At 43.2% G+C, this 17909-nt stretch overlaps 1 protein-coding gene across 1 annotated transcript; it reads right to left on the bottom strand.

The window, feature by feature from the left end:
* Positions 1-357: 357 nt before the first annotated feature.
* si:dkey-156n14.3 (zinc finger protein ZXDC) lies at positions 358-17698 on the bottom strand. Its single transcript, XM_028576678.1, has 10 exons — positions 15614-17698; positions 9372-9524; positions 8376-8454; positions 6640-6770; positions 6296-6466; positions 4468-5177; positions 3741-3825; positions 1295-1452; positions 1048-1149; positions 358-450 (listed from the first exon to the last, which is right to left on the bottom strand). The coding sequence occupies exons 1-10, from the start codon at positions 17622-17624 to the stop codon at positions 364-366; spliced, it is 3687 nt and encodes a 1228-aa protein (XP_028432479.1). The 5' UTR covers positions 17625-17698; the 3' UTR covers positions 358-363.
* Between the last annotated feature and the right edge of the window lie 211 nt (positions 17699-17909).

Here is a 17909-nt window from a genome sequence, read left to right as displayed (position 1 = left end):
TGTAGGAATGCACAGCGTGAGGCGTCTGTAAGGCAACTGGAGCGGAGACAGCACTGCAACGTGGCACCATGGTACTGTCCAACGCCACAGGTCTCTCTGACATTAGAATGCGCTCGCGTTGGATTTTGGTACAAACTGGGCTCAAGAAATAAACACATGATCATCTTCTCAACAAACAAATACTCATCTCCTCTTGTCAAGGTGCATTATCTGTGGACACGTCCACTCCCTCCACAAACTGTCGACCACGCGTCCCAAAGGCCTTGAGCGTCATGGGAGGAGACAAGGACAGCGCCGGGTGCAGTCAGACATCCCAGAGTATGTTTGCTGCTGTAAACTGTCGCCAGTGATGGGGGGCAGCGCTCACTCCAGGTCCTGCAGGTTGATTGTGCTTCCTGTGAACTGGGAGTTGTCCGAGCCGTTGTCGTCCTCAGTCATCACTGAAGCTTCCTGGGAAGAAACACACCAGGGCTGCTAAGGTCACAACATTTCAATATAAAAACCCTACCTTTACAAATAAAAGAAAGAAAGACAGACAGACTTTATTAATCCCAAACTGGGGAATTACTGTGTTATAAGCAGCACGTAACTTGGACATTCACACTCACTCATAGACAAATATACTAGAAATAATACTAATCTTTTGAAATAAGATTTTCCAGTTTTGATTTGTTTAGATATTTAAAAAAATAAATTAAAAAAAGGAGGCCACAAAATGGTTGCCAATTGACTCATTCTGGTTGCAAAGGGCAACCGTTACTGTCAAACCCTGTTTAGGCGTTTAGAATTTGTGAGTGTGTTAGAGTTGAGCGTGTACAGAGAGGGACAGAGACAAACAGAGACAGAGATAGAGATAGAAAGAGAGAAGAGATATGACTGGAGCACAGCAGCAGTCTCTTTGGGAGAGGCCAAATATTACACGTTAGCAGGTGCTTCTTTAAACAGACAGGAGTCAAAATCCTTTCACTTTGGTTTATTTTGCTATTAAATAACACCTCACTGTATCACTAGGTGCTGGCCGTGTTGATATGAATAAACTTTGCTCACCTGTAGGATGTTGACCGGCAGGTCGGCAGTGAGCTGAGAGTGGGAGCTGGAGGGCTGCGAGCTCAGCTGGAAGGCCAGGTCTCCGTCGCTGGCTGGGTCATCCTGCAGGTACACATACTTTGATCAGCTGCTCTGTCAACTACAGCGCTGCTTCTCTCAGCACACAGCAGTACATTCTTCAAAATCAAGTTAGGTCAGCTGGTATACACACAGTGTAGTTTTATAATCACGTGTGTGCGGATCTCACCTGCAGCAGCTGAATGTGGACGTACTGGGCGCCGGTGACGGGGTCCCGCAGAGTCAGGCCCCCATTGGCTGCGGCAGTTCCTTCACCATAACCAACACCAGAGGGAGCCATCGGCGCCTTTACTCCTTTACTTTTTCTCTGACTCAATCCTGAAGTCCCTGGATTGGGCAAAGAGAACACTAACCTTTTATGCCAAAAACACACTGGACATAGAATGAACGGCATGAAGCAGAGCTATGTTCATTTCATCGGCCATGTTATCCAATCTGCAGTGTTTCCCACACATAGACTAATTTGTGGCGGTGGGCCACACAATCAACACCGGCCGCCAACACGTTTTGTAATTTTTTTTTTATGCTTAATAAAGTTAACTAGTCGCAAGTTTGCGGTAAAACGCAGTTGGGTTGTTTAGGTCAAAACACTACATGTAGCAGCTGTGAATCAAATACACTTATTTTCAGGCTTCAACCAGTGCTGCTCCAGCAGAAAGACAGGGAGAGAAAGAGATAGAAATGGATTTGAAGAAATAGTAGGAGAGGATCGCTACAATGAGCCCTGCAGCGATCGTTTCACCATCTTCTCTATTTCTTTGCGAGCCAGGGCTCGACATTAAGGCTTGTCCGCGACAAGTGGATTTTTTGTAGGGCAAGTGGAAGAGAAATTTACTTGTCCCACTGGACAAGTTAAAACTCAAAACAAAATAAAATGCCATGTTACTTCACGTTATGTGCCACTCATTACGTCTATGTTACCGATTTGAAACGATACATTTTTTTCCCCCGCAATCCCGGGCAGCGGACCCAGCGGTAGCCAGTCAACGGGCCACTAACGTTAGACCCAGCCTGCTGTTCAGCTCATTCTCTGTAAGCAATGCAGCATGAAAGCACGGCGAACCTGCCCGTGTTAGTTAGTTAATGTTAGCTTGCTAACTCCGCCTTAACATTACCTCCTTGCCACATCGTTGACAGAAAACGAAAGACGCGGTGCTAATACGGCACCGGGGCCTTAACGACCGTTACATACCAGACCAAGTTGCAACGCAGATTTTGGTGCCACTGAAATGCCTGTGCTTCTCTCCGATGCTCCGAAAACAGACGTTAGAGGCAACCTAAACATCGCCGCATGTCACGCTAGTTAACACTACACTTGGCAGCAGGTAACGTTAGCCTACCGTTAACTAGCAGCTAGAGTAAACACGGTTAAAATGCTGACAGCTAAACGGTGTAAAAGTTTGTCTGTCTGTATTTCACTGGAGAGTAACCTATGACAGTGTGCAGCTGCTGTTGTCGGAAAAACACAGATGTTGCGTTCACTTGAAATTTGCCTCGGTATACTCGTGCTGCATTCAAAGTTGTTGTGAAATACCCTTTTCCCATCCAGTGGTCGTTTTTGACGTTCTATAATGTTTTTTTTGTGCTCCTTTTTTAAACAAATAAATAAATAATAAAATGCGGATTAAATATTATGTAATAATCAACTGTAAAGTAGCTACACCTTTTATAGGATCTCTAAATCAGCCTCTGCTGGGTAGAAATTAGTGAAATTGTATAAAAAATAAAATAAAGAAATTAACACCAACATTTAGTGGCAAAATCCATTGTTATGTCTACAAAATTATTTTAGATATAGTATAAGTTCAAGTTTAAGTCACCACTACCTCTGGTCAAAATATTGACTTAGTATCTTAGAATATAAACTAAGAATCTCAAAGTAACGAGAAAATGTAAAATATTGACTCGGAATCTCAAAATATTGACTTAGTATCTCAATATATTAACTTCTGCACACCGGCGTGCAACATATTACTTTGTATTATGGAGTCTGGAGATCCTTTTTTCTTGTTGAAGAAAAGGGAAATCTATTGTTGGGACACGTTTGTTTCTACTGTTTCAACTGAATTGTATTAATGCTGATAGTGTTTGGATGCTTTCAACGGTTTGTTCGAATTCTGCATTAGTAAAACAATTTTTTTTTTTTATAAAATGATGAATCTTTACCCGGACAAGTGACTTTTGTGCATGGACAAGTGAAACGTAAATGTACTTGTCCAAAGGACAAGTGCCTCAAAAAGTTAATGTCAAGCCCTGCGAGCGAATGTGTAAAACCATGAAGTTTATCGCATCAGGAAGACCACAGTGCCACACGCCAGATACTTTACAAAATAAAACAAATTTCAAAATAACACACCTAGGTTTTTGGTAATTTGGACTGTCTTGACAGCTGATCAGGCACGCACGGACGGACGGACGGACGGACGGACACACACACACACACGAGAGAGAGGAATTCTGTAGGGAGGAGAGGAGTGTAGATGTGCCCGTCTGCCGTGAACAGCGAGGCGCCTGATTGGCACGAATCTAAGCTTCACGGCGGTGTGTTCCTGCCCTTAGTCTCCAGTCTGGGTCTAGTCAGACTGAGGAGCATTACATAAATGTGTGTGTCTTACCAGAGGATGCTGAAGGACCTCTTTGCTTCTTCTTTTTGGCCAGCTGGATGGCTCTGTAGTCAGTCCTGGCGGAGCCTCCACTCTCCTGACACGGAAATGGTACACATTAGTTACTACACACCATTCTGTTGGCTTTTAAGGGCTAGTACCGACTACACTCCAATAGCAGACATTTGGGCCATTTCCTAAAAATAGGAACCTTTCATATCTAAGAAAAACAAGCAAATGTGCATTTCCTTTAAAGAGAACTCCATTAATTTAGCAATTCACCCTTATAATGATGCATTCATGCCCAGGTGTTTTCAGGGGTGCCATTACATAAGTCAATGCAAAGATGCAAATAAACGCAAATTTGCATCAGGCAGTGCAAATGGCACGAACACACAAAATGTGTGCCCATCACTTTTCTCACAAGTTGAGATATATTCGATAAACTCAAGAAAGAAATTTGCTTCCACTTAACCTCTCTATAGTGATAGATTAGGGCGTTATGAAAGAAGCGGCTAATGTAGCCTGCAGCAGAGCTGAGCAGCGGGCCACACTTCCACATTTCTTTACTTTTCAGACTTGTAGTCTTGAAACAACGCCGACTCGAGTGACATCATCTGAGGACATTTATCAGACTTCACACAGCTCCCTCTGCAGACACTAAAAGCTTGCAGTAACTTTCTGACATATGCAATAGTACTCCCCGTTTCTCTGTAGACTGAGCTGCATGGCAACTCACCAGGAAGCTGCCTGCTGACGCGGCGCTGTCATCCTGCTCCTTCTGGGGGCTGAAGCTGCTGCTGGGACCGGGGAACACAAACTGGCTCAGGACTTTTCCTCCCTCCTGAGGTCCCAGCCCCTCCACACAGCTCAGCAGAGGCCCAGCTGCCCTCTGGCCCCCCACCTCCACCACTTTGCAGGGCGAGGCCAGCAGCTCTGCGACGGGGGCCGCTGCCAGCGATGGGGGGGGCTCCACGCTCAGGGCGCTGAGTGGCTGCTGCATGCTGAGAGCGCTCAGGGCTCCCAAGGCCTCTGGGACAACCGTCTGCACATCATCAAGGTTGAGAGTGCCCTGGGGGGGCAGGACGTCCCCCACTGTTCCTTCCAAAGCGGGGTGGGGGCCCAGGTCAGCACTGGCTGCCAGGATGAGGGGGTCCACAGCTTTGGCCAGCGTGGTGCTAGCACCAGCAGCCAGTGTGGAGGCGACGGAGGAGGGGTCGATGGTGAGGATGCCTGAGCTGACCAGGGACAGGTCCATGGTGAAGGTGCCGTTAGAGCGAGCCGGGGGGGCAGCGCTGCCAGGCACAGCCGAGAACAGGGAGCTCAAGTCCAGGTTGGTCAGATGGTCGCCCCCGGCAATACAAGGCCCGGCAACTGTTGTTGGGGTGGAGCTGATGAGCTCGCTGCTGGGGGTCAGGGTGGGCGTGGTCTCCATCTGGCTCAGAACATCTGGGATGGAGGAGGGGAAACATTCAGGAGTTATAGGATAGTAATCACTTTTCCAGAACCATGTAGTGGAATAAATTATTTACATTTAGTAACTAACAAAAACACACTTTTCACCCTTCCAGAGATATTACAATGATATTCAATCATCCTCAAGCTAGTAGTAACTCCACTTTGATTCAGTCATTACAGCATAACAGGCAGCGTAACCAATAACTGCCTAGTAAGTAAGTAGTAAATACTGCCACAAAGACATTGCTGGTTTGCGGAATGTTAATGGGTTTCATAATTAATGAACTGCAGTGCTGCAGACAATTTTGAGAAATGTGTCTCTATATTATTATTATTATTATTATTATTATTATTATTATTATTATTATTATAATAGTGTGGTTTAGACCTACTCTATCTGTAAAGTGATTTGACACTATGAATAAAATTGAACTGAAATGCATCTGTGGAGACAGAGTTAGCAATGTGAGACTATTAATACCTTGACTAAAACGTGTAATTTAGTCATACCAACATCTTTGAGGATGTTTCACGGTACATTTTCTTAATTTTCTTTTGGCATGTTGTTTTTCATCTGCTAAGAAAACGTCTATTGAGTATATGACAGGTTTTCTACATGTTTCACCAAGTCAAATGTAAGACCTTTTTAAGACCATTATGAATGAAATTTAAGACCTATATCACAACATAAAAAAAAAAAAAAAAAAAAAAGTCAGATGTCAGAGCCCGGAAGCCTTGTCTGAAACAATTCCCCAATTTCCTCATTGGCATTATAGGACTGGTGTCTAAATTGGCTGCAATATAAGTTGCATGTTGGTCTCATTTGTAGTCCTAATACAGCAAATTATATTATATAGTGACAAAAAGAACACCACAGAACTAAAAAAACACTTTCTAAAGCGCTCCAGGAACATTTCAATGAGCATTAGAGGTAGCGCTACATTGATGGAGGAAAATTAAGACCTGTTGAAAATTGACCTAGAAAACAATACTTTATTAAAATTTAAGATTTTTTAAGACCCCATGGAAACCCTGATATGATTACATTAAAGAGATACATAAGTGGGTGGCACCCCCTTGGTGACAGCTGAAGCAGTGGCGGTACTGACCAGGACTGAGGTGGTGGTGTTTGAGCACATGGCTCTTCAGGCTGCTGCGGGATGAGAAGTGTTTGGAGCAGTTGGCCACAGGACAGCGTGTCCTCAGGGTGCTGGCGTCCTGCTTATGCTTCTTGGAGTGGATGTACAGGCTGCTGCGTGCTGAGAACTTGGCATTACAGCCTGAAGAATGAAAAGGAGACAAAACGTCATAACTGATAAGCTTTGCAGAAAATGTGAAACTACCAGAAGTCAGAATCCAAGTCTGATTTGATTAAAAAAAACATGTATGAACTCTGACGTTCTCCCAGCAAACAGTCCTACTCCTGGATGTGGTTTTGAGCACCTGTACGTACCTTCTGCATGGCACTGGAAGGGTTTGGTGCCCAGGTGGGTGATACTGTGACCCTTGAGGTGCTCTGCCCGGGTGAAGGATTTCCCACAACCCTCCTCTGTACAGACAAAGCGACGGTCATCATCATGTTTCCTGATAAACATAGGAGTCTGTGGTGAGTGAGACACTCATCATGTAAGACCCTATAAAAACCCTCAGCTCTGTTTAACCATTGAAGCCTTAGACTGTAAAATAGTGGACGTAGCATCAGTGACGTGGACTGCTGCTTTGAAGCCTTGAGTTCGGCAATATGGCCGTCGACGTGATGTATGGAGCTGGGGAGGATGAAGCCAGTCTTGTTTATGGTTGCCATGATGCTGCACTAAGCTAACACTAAACAGGTAATGTTTCCTTCTGAAGCGAGTCATCCTGCAGAGAATAACCAGCGGGTAAACACAGACCTCCGGGTACTAGTGCCATTCATCTGCATGTACGGCAGAACACAAAATCTTAAGTTACCAGCTTACACTAGCTAGCTAGCTTGGTTGGTTGGCAGAACAAGACATTTTTAGGTGACCAAAATGTTCCAGTTACATTTAATGAAGTGAAAACACACAGTGAGAGTGTCCGAGTTTAAGATTGACTGGCAGGTCCTAAAGCACCCCCTGCTTATTTTAAAGGTTTTCAGGTTTATAATTGTATTTTGTGTTTCTACTACATGTTTTAATGTTTTAAAAAAAAAAACCTCTGTATGAGAAGCTCTGTTGGAGGGCCTGTCTCTTTAAGCCCCCTTCCCGAAAAAGCCCAGTCTGCTCTGATTGGTCAGCTTTCTGTATCAGTGTTCCCGTTATTGCTGCCTGTCTCCATAAAGTCGACGGCAGCAGGACTTTTTACCGTGAAAAACACCAATTATAAACCAAATATGACACAACTGGACATGATTCAGCTGTAAAGTGACCAGAGGGGGAGAATTGAACAACATTGGCAGCCAAGATTGCAGGTTTCCCTGTCGTTAGCGTGCAACTACGGTACTTGTGGCAATAAACACTGCAGTAATGTTAAAAAAACTCTTCAGTAGCCTGATGAGCAGATGACCAATCATAGTAACCCAGCTCAGAGGTACGTGACATGGAGCGGAATAGAAAACAACTGTTGAAACAGGAGCACAGTGGGAAATCTGAGGTTTTTGCTCAAGGGAATTTCTCTGAAATATGTTTACCTCATTATTTGAAGTTTTGGCCACGTTTAACATTATCGATATGACAGAAAATACGGGAAAGCCTAATAGTTCACCTTTAAAATAAACAAGGCAGTCATTTACTAAATGAACATCATGCTATATTAAAGAAGACTTGAAACTAGCGATTGAGACCATCAACTCCGTCCATTAGTTTTACAATCTAGAACTGAAACGCATTTTGTCATCAGAAAGAGTGTCTAATCATGTGGTGGATGAATCCAACTGTTGGCGCCGCGCCAAACAGCCAGTCATATCTAAGATATGAAATGACGCTACGTGCCGTCAGCCCCACTGGCCATCAAATTTGTGTGATCTACATTAAACACACTAACACTCTGAGCATGCGTATTAATAATTCCCCACGTACAATGCACATTGCATTTTGTGAGAGGGGCTAGCCCCACTCTAACACATTCAGGTTGCCGTAGTCTACCGTGAACACGGGAGAATGCAGTCTGAAGCAGTAAGGCAGAGGCAGAATGTGAAATATAAGTTAATTACAGTTAATAAGCACTTACCGTTTATGTCGGAGCAGCTTGGACATGCTGGTGAAGGACCAGCCACAGCCCTCCGAGTCACAGACAAATGGCCTCTCACCTGGAAACAGCAGATTATGGGTTTATCAGGGACAGGGTCTCCCGCCTGCATTACCCAGATAGAGAAGTTCTGAGTAGCGAACTGTGTTTAACCCCAGCTTTCTGCTGGTGCAAGCTATGCTGCAGTACTAACCCACTCCACTTTAGACAAGTCAGTACAGACATGCTCTTAGTTTCCAGTGACTTGTTTTTGCGATTATGTTTTGGAAATGTGCAGCATTAACAGCTGCTATCATCTAAAATGAGTGAACAGACGGCAACACATTTGTAGTATCAAGTGAATGAGGAATGACTTATTCTTTGTGCTCATATTATGCTCATTTTCAGGTTCATAATTGTATTTAGAGGTTGTACCAGAATAGGTTTACATGGTTTAATTTTCAAAAAACACCTTTTTTTTTGTACTGCATATTGCTGCAGCTCCTCTTTTCACCCTGTGTGTTGAGCTCTCTGTTCTAGCTACAAAGGCATCTCACTTCTGTTCTATCTTTGTTGGGAGTCGCACATTCTCAGTAACTAAGTAATGACTACCAGCCAGTCAGAAGCAGAGTATGAGGGCGTGCCCTGACAGTACCTAGGTAAGGACTACTAGCTAGTCAGAAGCACAGTATGAGGGCGTGCCATGCTAGCAGCTAGGCGAGCATTATAACGTGTGTTACAAAGTGACACACGTTATAATGCACGGAAGTAAAGGCTGGACTACAATAGAGCTGTTTGGAGCAGTTTGTGAACAGTTTTTTCTTGAAGATGGTAAGTTCCTTTGGGGTGGACTTTGGGATTTTTCACTTTGTAAACCTATTACATGCACAAAAAAGATATATCACAATAAAGGAAAGGGAAAAGCCAAAATGCATAATATGAGCACTTTAAGAAAACAGCCGGTTAACAGCCTGTGAGAGCTGAACCCCTGGGTCTTACCAGTGTGACTCCTCAGATGGATTTTGAGGCGACAGGCCTTGTCATAGGTCTTGTCGCAGCCTGGGTAGGTGCAGGTGAAGTGGCCCGTTTCCCTGAAGTGAGTGCGATTGTGGGAGAACAGGGCACTGAAGGTGATGAAGGTTTTCTCACAGCCTGCATATGACAGAGGGGAACATGTAGAAAGACATGGGTACATGGTGTTTCTGACTGAATCTGGACTCATTGATTCTATGGTCAACAGTCCAATATCATCGATGCAAAGTGAAAATACCTTTATTTGAATTTCCCTCTATTTATTCTTTTTTAATTGAAACAATATTTAGGGCCCGAGCGCCAACAGCGGCAAAGGCCCTATTGAAACTGAAGGAAATATTATTATACCACCAAATGAATTGACTTTTTGAGGGGCTTAACATATTCAAAAACTCACCAAATTTGGCGGTCGCATCAAGTCTGGTGAAAATGTACGTATTTCAAAGGGTTTCGGGAATAAAACGCACAAAAATGAAGCGCCCTCTAGAAAGTAAAAAAAAATTAAGCCCCCGCAGTGCGTTTAAGGTAGACTCACGAAACTTGGTACACATATGTAACATGTCAAGATGTACAAAAAAACGTCATTGTAGCCATACCCTAAACCCAACAGGAAGTCCGCCCTTTTTGATTTTAAAGTTAGAAATTAGTGCGATTTTTTTTTTTTCCTAGAGATTTCATCCGATCAACTTCAAATTTGGTCTGTGCCATCTTAAGACCTTAAAGATGAAAAGTTGTTAAAAGAAAAACTTTTCATCATAGGGCGTGGCCGTGCCGGGGCATCCATTTTGTACGTTTTGCCATCAAAACAGGAAGTGGGTGTAACTCGAGTGTACATTGTCTGGCTTGAAACTTTTCAGGATTCATAAGAGTGGCGGCCATTTTGAGTGTTTAGCGATGAACAAAGAAGTTGTTGTAACTTCAGTGTACTTTGTCATATCTGCCTGAAATTTCTCACGATTGACAAGTGTCCAGGCCTCAGGACACCTACAGGCCAAAATTGACTTTTGGTCATAGCGCCCCCCCCTGCTGGCACCAGGAAATCTGCCTTATATCACAAACATCATCCGATTTACATGAAACTCATAATATGTGGTCTACATGTGATACTGAGCCGCGCCCTATAATATGACCACGCCCACTTACTCAGGCCACACCCCCTTTGATAACATTTGAACCGTTTAACGTAGAGTCTTGTGTGAGGTGACATTGAACTCAGCAGAGACTTCCTTCTTCATTGATGATGGTTTGGCCCGCCCCCTATGTTCAAGCCACGCCGCCTTTCATACATGCTGACCCATCTAAGGTAGAGTCTTGTGTGAGGTATCATTGAACTCAGCAGAGGCTTCCTTTTTAATTGGTGATGTTTGCCCCGCCCCCTATGCTTTAGCCACGCCCTTTTTTACAGTTAATGAACCGTATGACGTAGAGATGCACCGAAATGAAAATTCTTGGCCGAAACCGAAAACTAGGAAACAAAGACCGAAAACCGAAACAAATTATGCCAATTATTAGTACCATTGCATTTATGGCTATGACTGTGTACTAACTTTACTAAAATGAAGGCCTTGCAATTGTATAAATTTTATTAAAGTTTAATTAAAAAATCTAGTAGAAATATGGCTACAATCTGATAGTCACATACAGTATATAGTAGCCTAAGAACAGAATAGCTTACCTATTATTATTATTATTTGAGGCACTTTCTTGCAGGATTTCTTAACATATCAGACAACGAGGATGCATGCCCCTCATCTGGTGCAGAGAGACAAGTCTTTTTCTGCGCTCTGATCTCCTCCTGCGCTGGGCACTGCTCTGTGCCCTCCTCCGTCTCCGTGCGGGTTCTCTACATTCATCGCGGCCCGGATCATTTCTCGTGCGCCCTGCTTTATTTCCGCATCCAAGTAAAGTTCTTTATAACGCGGATCAAGTACAGTCGCGATGAATTCACACATTTCAAAATGTAACTACACGTCGCTCAGCCATGGCTTGGTAGCGTTGCATTCCCCCCTCCGACTTATTTCCTGGTTCTCCTTCTCCATAAACATGAAATCAAGGAGAGGGTTAACTTTTCCTGCTACAGATTTCTCACCGTGGTCAGAAAGAACAGTGGAGACACTTTGTTCTTCTCACTATGACTCTAGAGTCACTACTCACTCTGAAGCTACCGGTAATCACTGTCACTCTCTCACTCTAACACACACACACACGCCGACTCAACGCACACACCAGCGCACAAGTATAAACATCTAGGCTACGGTGAAAGCTCCAAACTTCCTGTCGAAAGCATACTTTTTGCACGTTGCCTGCCATTGACTGATGCACTGCCCTCTGGTGAACAGAACATATACAACTTAAGTTTGATACCAATATAAGTCTTACTGAAGGCATTTAATGGTCAAAATATTATTAATAAATATTCAAATATTAATAAACAAACAAACTTTCAATATCATTTTTGGGCAAAAGTCAAAGCCCTAATGGACATATGGAATCGCAGGCCCCTCAATCGAATCAAAATCGCATTGTGCTAAACTGTGATATCAGCGTTGTATTGTTGTACAAAGAATCCACATTGTCTTGCGTTAAAACTTGTGATTTACACCCCTAGTAAACATAACTCTGATGCGTACTGTACTAGGGCTGCACGATATGAGGAAAATAAGCAATATTGTTGTTGAATATCGCTATACCAATATTAACAACGATACATACCAGGGCTCAACATTAAGGCTTGTCCGCTTGTCCGGGACAAGTGGATTTTTGTAGGGCAAGTGGAAGAGAAATTTACATGTCCCACTGGACAAGTTAAAACTCAAACAAACTAAAATGCCATGTTAGTTCACGTCATGTGCCACTCATTACGTCTATGTTACCGATTTGAAACGATAATTTCTTTCCCCCGCAATCCCGGTCAGCGGACCGCTAACGTTAGACCCAGCCCACTGTTCAGCTCGTTTGTAAGCAATGCAGCATGAAAGCACGGTGAACCTGCCGGTGTTAGTTAGCTAACGTTAGCTTGCTAACTCCGCCTTAACGTTACCTCCTCGCCACATCGTTGACAGAAAAGGAGAGACCCGGTGCTAATACGGCACCGGTGCCTTAACAACCGTTATCTACCGGACTGAATTGCAACGCGGTGCTACTGAAATGCCTGCGCTTCTCTCGGATGCTCCGAAAATGGACGTTAGAGGCAACCTAAACATCGCCGCATGTTACGATAGTTAACACTACACTCAACAGCAAGTAACGTTAGCCTATCGTTAGCTAGCAGCTGGAGTAAAAGTGTGTCTGTATTTGTGTCTGAAATTCGCCCCGACAGCGTTGTGCTGCATTCAAAGTTGTTGTAAAATACCCTTTTCCTATCCAGTGGTTGTTTTTGTCGTTTAACAGGAACTTACTGGTGAAATAAGTTATTGTTATAAGTTATTGTTGTTATATTTTTAATAAATCATTTAATTTTGCCTTAGCAATAAACAAGCCGTTCTATAATGTCATTTTTTTGCTCCTTTTTGAAAAAGTAATGAATCTCAAAGTAATGACAAAATGTCAAATATTGACTTAGTATCTCAATATATTGGCTTAGTATCTCAATATATTAATTTATCTCAAAATATTGACTTAGTATCTCAATATTGACTTAAAGGAACACGCCGACTTATTGGGAATTTAGCTTATTCACCATAACTATATTCTCAGACAGGCTTGCTGCGAGCATATCACTCCGCCCAAGTACTATATTCTTCCGCCTGAGAATATAGTTCCCGGATTGTTTACAGTTAGAAGACAGCTGTGTCTCATGTTACGTTGTTTTTTGTACACGCTGTGACTCTATAAATCACAACCTGTAAATAGGAACATGTTGGTGTTATTTTGTCACTTATTTGGAGCACTAGGTTGCTGGAACCATTCACCTGCATGTTCTGTGCTGGCCTGATGCCGCTGGAGCCGTCAGACAGCATTACAGCACACACAGAGATGAGAAGGGTATGTATCGACTTGTCTAACTCTGGGGGTTACAGTGAATAAGCTAAATTCACAATAAGTCGGCGTGTTCCTTTAATATCTCACTATATTGTTCAGTATCTCAATATATTGATTTATCTCAAAATATTGACTTAGTATCTCAATATATTGACTTAATATCTCACTATATTGGTTCAGTATCTCAATATATTGATTTAACTCAAAATATTGACTTAGTATCTCAATATATTGACTAAGTAACTTAGAATATTGACTAGGAATCTGAAAGTAATGACAAACTTTAAAATACTGACTTAGAATCTCAATATATTAACTTCTGCACACCGGCGTGCAACATATTACTTTGTATTATGGAGTCTGGAGATCCTTTTTTCTTGTTGAATGGGAAATCTATTGTTGGGGCACGTTTGTTTCTACTGTTTCAACAGAATTGTATTAATGTTGATAGTGTTTGGATGCTTTCAACGGTTTGTTCAAATTCTGCATTAGCAAAACACAACTTTTTTTTATAAAATGATGAATCTTTACCCGGACAAGTGACTTTTATGCACGGACAAGTGAAACGTAAATGTAATTGTCCGAAGGACAAGTGCCTCAAAAAGTTAATGTCAAGCCCTGCATACAGTACAGGCCAAAAGTTTGGACACACCTTCTCATTCAATGAGTTTCCTTTTTATTTTCATGACTATTTACATTGTAGATTCTCACTGAAGGCATCAAAACTATGAATGAACACATCTGGAATTATGTACTTAACAAAAAAGTGTGAAATAACTGAAAACATGTATTATATTTTAGATTCTTCAACGTAGCCACCCTTTGCTTTTTTATTAATAAAAGGAAAAATTTCCACTAATTAACCCTGACAAAGCACACCTGTGAAGTGAAAACCATTTCAGGTGACTACCTCATGAAGCTCATTGAGAGAACACCAAGGGTTTGCAGAGTTATCAAAAAAAGCAAAGGGTGGCTACTTTGAAGAATCTAAAATATAGGACATGTTTTCAGTTATTCAGTTATTTGTTACATATCATTCATAGCTGTGATGCTTTCAGTGAGAATATACAATGTAAATAGTCATGAAAATAAAGAAACACATTGAATGAGAAGGTGTGCCTAAACTTTTGGCCTGTACTGTAAACATTTATTCAGTTCTGCTGCTTTCAGTATTCTTCTACAATACAACAAACTGCTTGTTGAATTTAAAACAAATAAAAAGGAAATCATTTCCAACATTCTTTTATAGACAAATTGAACATTACATTGAATATAAAAAGGATCCACTAAAAAATGAATGACAATTACATTTTAAAGTGCAGTTTTCTACCAATATTTCCTTTCAACTAACACATACAATCCGTTTTGTGTCTGTCGCAATATGTTGCAGTCTTTTGCAATGTGTATATTGTGCCAGTTGATATTGCAATGATGATAAAAAACAATATATTGTGCAGCCCTAATGTGTACAGTTTACTAGCATCACCTTACACATTAGCAGCTTTGGACTTGCAGACAAGCAACAGTAACGCAATGCAATGTTTGGCGGTACATCGGTTAGGGCTGGGTGAAATGGAAGAAAATCAAATATCAGCATATTTTTGACCAAATACATCAGTGTCAACATTGCGGCGATATTGTAGGGTTGACTATTGGTGCTTTCACAAAATATTCACACAGTGAAAGATTTGATAAATAATCATCAATAATGAGGATATAATGACTAAGTGGGTAGAGGATAATAATAGAAGAGCTAGAACAGTCTGGTAAGTTCAGAAAATGACTTTACTGTATTTTACTTTACTGTATTGCAGCCTGTAAAACCAGGAAGACAACACCTGTTATATTACGATATCCAAAATCTAAGACAATATCTTGTCACATATCGATATAATATTGATATAATATTGATTATTGCCAAGCTCTAATGTCAGTATTTACCATGGATGCGTTTAGTCAGGCAGCCTGCTTTCCTTCACCTTCGCTATCTTCTTCTCCTCTACTACTTTTTCACAGACTATTTAGTTTGTACTCCTCCTGGCGTTTCTGAGAAGACTAACCATCTAACTAAACCATCGATGGTTGAGCATAAGCATCTCCGTGCATGCTTGTAGTTCTCGAGCCATCTACGAGGGCCACGCCACGGCGTCGTGCACTAGTATAAACAAAGCTAAAGGGGGGAATTGTAATAGGATAAATAAAAGCAAAATATATTCAGCTCGTGTTACCTGGGAATTCACACTTGTGGGGCCTCTGTGGCTCGAAGTGGACCCTCTGGTGATTGGTGAGTCGTGTAGCACTGCGAAACTTCTCACTGCAGATCTCGCAGATGAAGGAATTATCCTGCTCATGGACTTTAACATGAGCCTTTAGGTTGTAGACGGTGGTGAAACGCCGCCCACAGCCTTCAAACTGACAGGTGTGTGGCCGCTGCTTCTCATGGGACTGAAGATGCCGCTTCAGCTTGTAAGAGGTGGCAAAAGCCCAGCCGCAGCCCTCTACAATGCACTGGTAGGGCCGTGGGTCCTCGGCATGGTTCAGAAGGTGAACCTTAAGTTTCTGACGTGTATCAAATGTACAGCAGCAGCCTGGTTCAGGGCACCCAAAAGAGGCTACAGTCTCTTTCTTGGACCGTATTAGTGGTACACACTGGAAGTCCCCACTGTCACAGTCTGCCACAGCGGCTTTGGGGGACGGGGTGACCAGATCAACCTCTGTTACAGCACACAGAGCCCCTGCCTCCTGCTTGATGATGGGGCAGGAGTCCAGAGAAGTGGCCAGCTCTGATAATGAGCAGTCATCCACCAGAGCCAACTCAGAGTCACTCACAGACAGACCCAGCCGCTGCTCTTCCTGCTGGCTGGAGCTGGATACCGTCAGCGTGCTGATCTTCCCGATGGATTTAGTCCCACTGTCATAGTTGAGAAGGACAATGTCCTCATGGTCTTTCATGCCTAGGTGCTCCTTTAAGCTGACCATGTCATCCTCTTTGTGTACATATCCCTCTGGCGGGGCAGCGAGAGTCAGGATGCCGTTTTCTATGGTCACTATGATGCTTTGGTTGTTTATTGTGATAGTCCCGGAAAAGGTTTCACTGGCAGGCGGACTAGCGGAGGCCGTGTCAGGGTTTGCACTGTCCTGCAACCCCGTTGAGTCTGCAATGAAGTCCGAGGTGTCCATGGCTTCCTCGACACCAGAGTTCCTTAAAATCAAGGCACTGCTCTCGTCAATGCGAGAGTGCGACGAAAGCTCCCTGACCAGTTTACTTTCATTGTTTTCGGTACAAATCTGGCCACAAATCTTATCGCCATATTTGTTTGTCAGAACAACGTCTTCGACGGTGTGGCGAAAGACAGACTGTTTAGCATCTGTCACGTTACAGTTGTCGCTTAGTAAATTGAAAACATGGTGAGGTTTTTTCAGGGCCTGGGTATCAATACAGTTCAAGTTGTCATTAGCTTCACTGCTGTTAGCCACCTCCATTGAGCCACAGGGACTTGCTGTAACGTTAGAGCACTCTAAAGGGTGTTTACCTTTCATTTGATCGACGCATTCAGAGGACACATCCGGTCGGTGTTTGCTTGCTTCACCGTTGCCATCCTCTTGAACGACATTAAACACAACATATAGTTCCTGGGTGGTTTCATCGGCCCTGTTTAACGTGTTGAAGCTCCCCGGCGGCGCAGTAGCGCTGTAGCTGGCCGGTGAGAGCTGCTTGAAGGCGCAGTCCTCACGCTGCTGCTGCCGTAAAACTGGACACGGCAACGTTAAGTTCCGCTGCGGCGGCATCGGGTCTTCTTCCCCTTCAAACAGAGGCAGCGCCATTTGCATCACAGTCTCCCCACTTTCTGCCCCATGTTTCCATGCAGTCCTTATAAACTCCTGCGAACCAAGCAATGCGTCGAGCTCATTTTCTTTCTCCGTGTTCACGTTATAAAGTCCAAGATTGGGTCCGTTGCCCGGTAAATTGGTTTTGTCGGTTGGTACAGGCGAACAAGCCGCTCCTCCGCTGCCATCTTCCGCCGATAGGTGAAACGGTGATGTCCTCGGCCTGGTGTCGTTGTTGTTGTCGTCACTGTGTGGCTCCGGCAACTCCAACAGTGTATCCGCTTCATTTTCGGTGGAAATAAAACGAGGTATCGACCCTGTCGCTGATCGCAGTGGAGACAAAGTGGTTGCGTGTAGGGCGCCATGTTGAGAGTGAATGTTTTGGGCACTAGAAAGCCCCTGGATTTCCATCTTGGTATCCCTGTAGCAGCGACACAGAAAAGGCCCGCCCTAGTAAACGGAGGCGTTCCAAAAGCCACTACACAGTTTACAGTAGGCCGGATGCTGCCTTCAGGGCCAGCATGGAAAGTCTGTTATCATGGGTGGATCGGCCAACCTCGACGAGATTGAAAATGTTTTAAGGCTAACTACCAAAGCCTTGTGAAATACACGTTTTAGGAGACTAGAGGCATGTAAGTTATAGGCTGAGGCCTAAACTGAAGTACATAATCAAACATAATGTCAAAAAGCACGTTT

The sequence above is a fragment of the Perca flavescens genome, chromosome 4, assembly GCF_004354835.1.
Source record: "Perca flavescens isolate YP-PL-M2 chromosome 4, PFLA_1.0, whole genome shotgun sequence".
Lineage (NCBI taxonomy): Eukaryota > Metazoa > Chordata > Actinopteri > Perciformes > Percidae > Perca > Perca flavescens.
The sequence above is the reverse complement of the archived record's forward strand: the minus strand, read 5'-3'. Positions and strand labels throughout refer to the sequence as shown.

What these genes read in the sequence shown, in the direction of transcription:
- si:dkey-156n14.3 (XM_028576678.1), bottom strand. Translation starts at nt 17,624, where the DNA reads ATGGAAATCCAGGGGCTTTCTAGTGCCCAAAACATTCACTCTCAACAT. An exon ending in CCATCTGAGGAGTCACACTG is followed by an intron (nt 8,455 to 9,371) that starts GTAAGACCCAGG and finishes TGCTGTTTCCAG; the next exon opens with GTGAGAGGCCATTTGTCTGT. An exon ending in CGTCAGCAGGCAGCTTCCTG is followed by an intron (nt 3,826 to 4,467) that starts GTGAGTTGCCAT and finishes TTTCCGTGTCAG; the next exon opens with GAGAGTGGAGGCTCCGCCAG.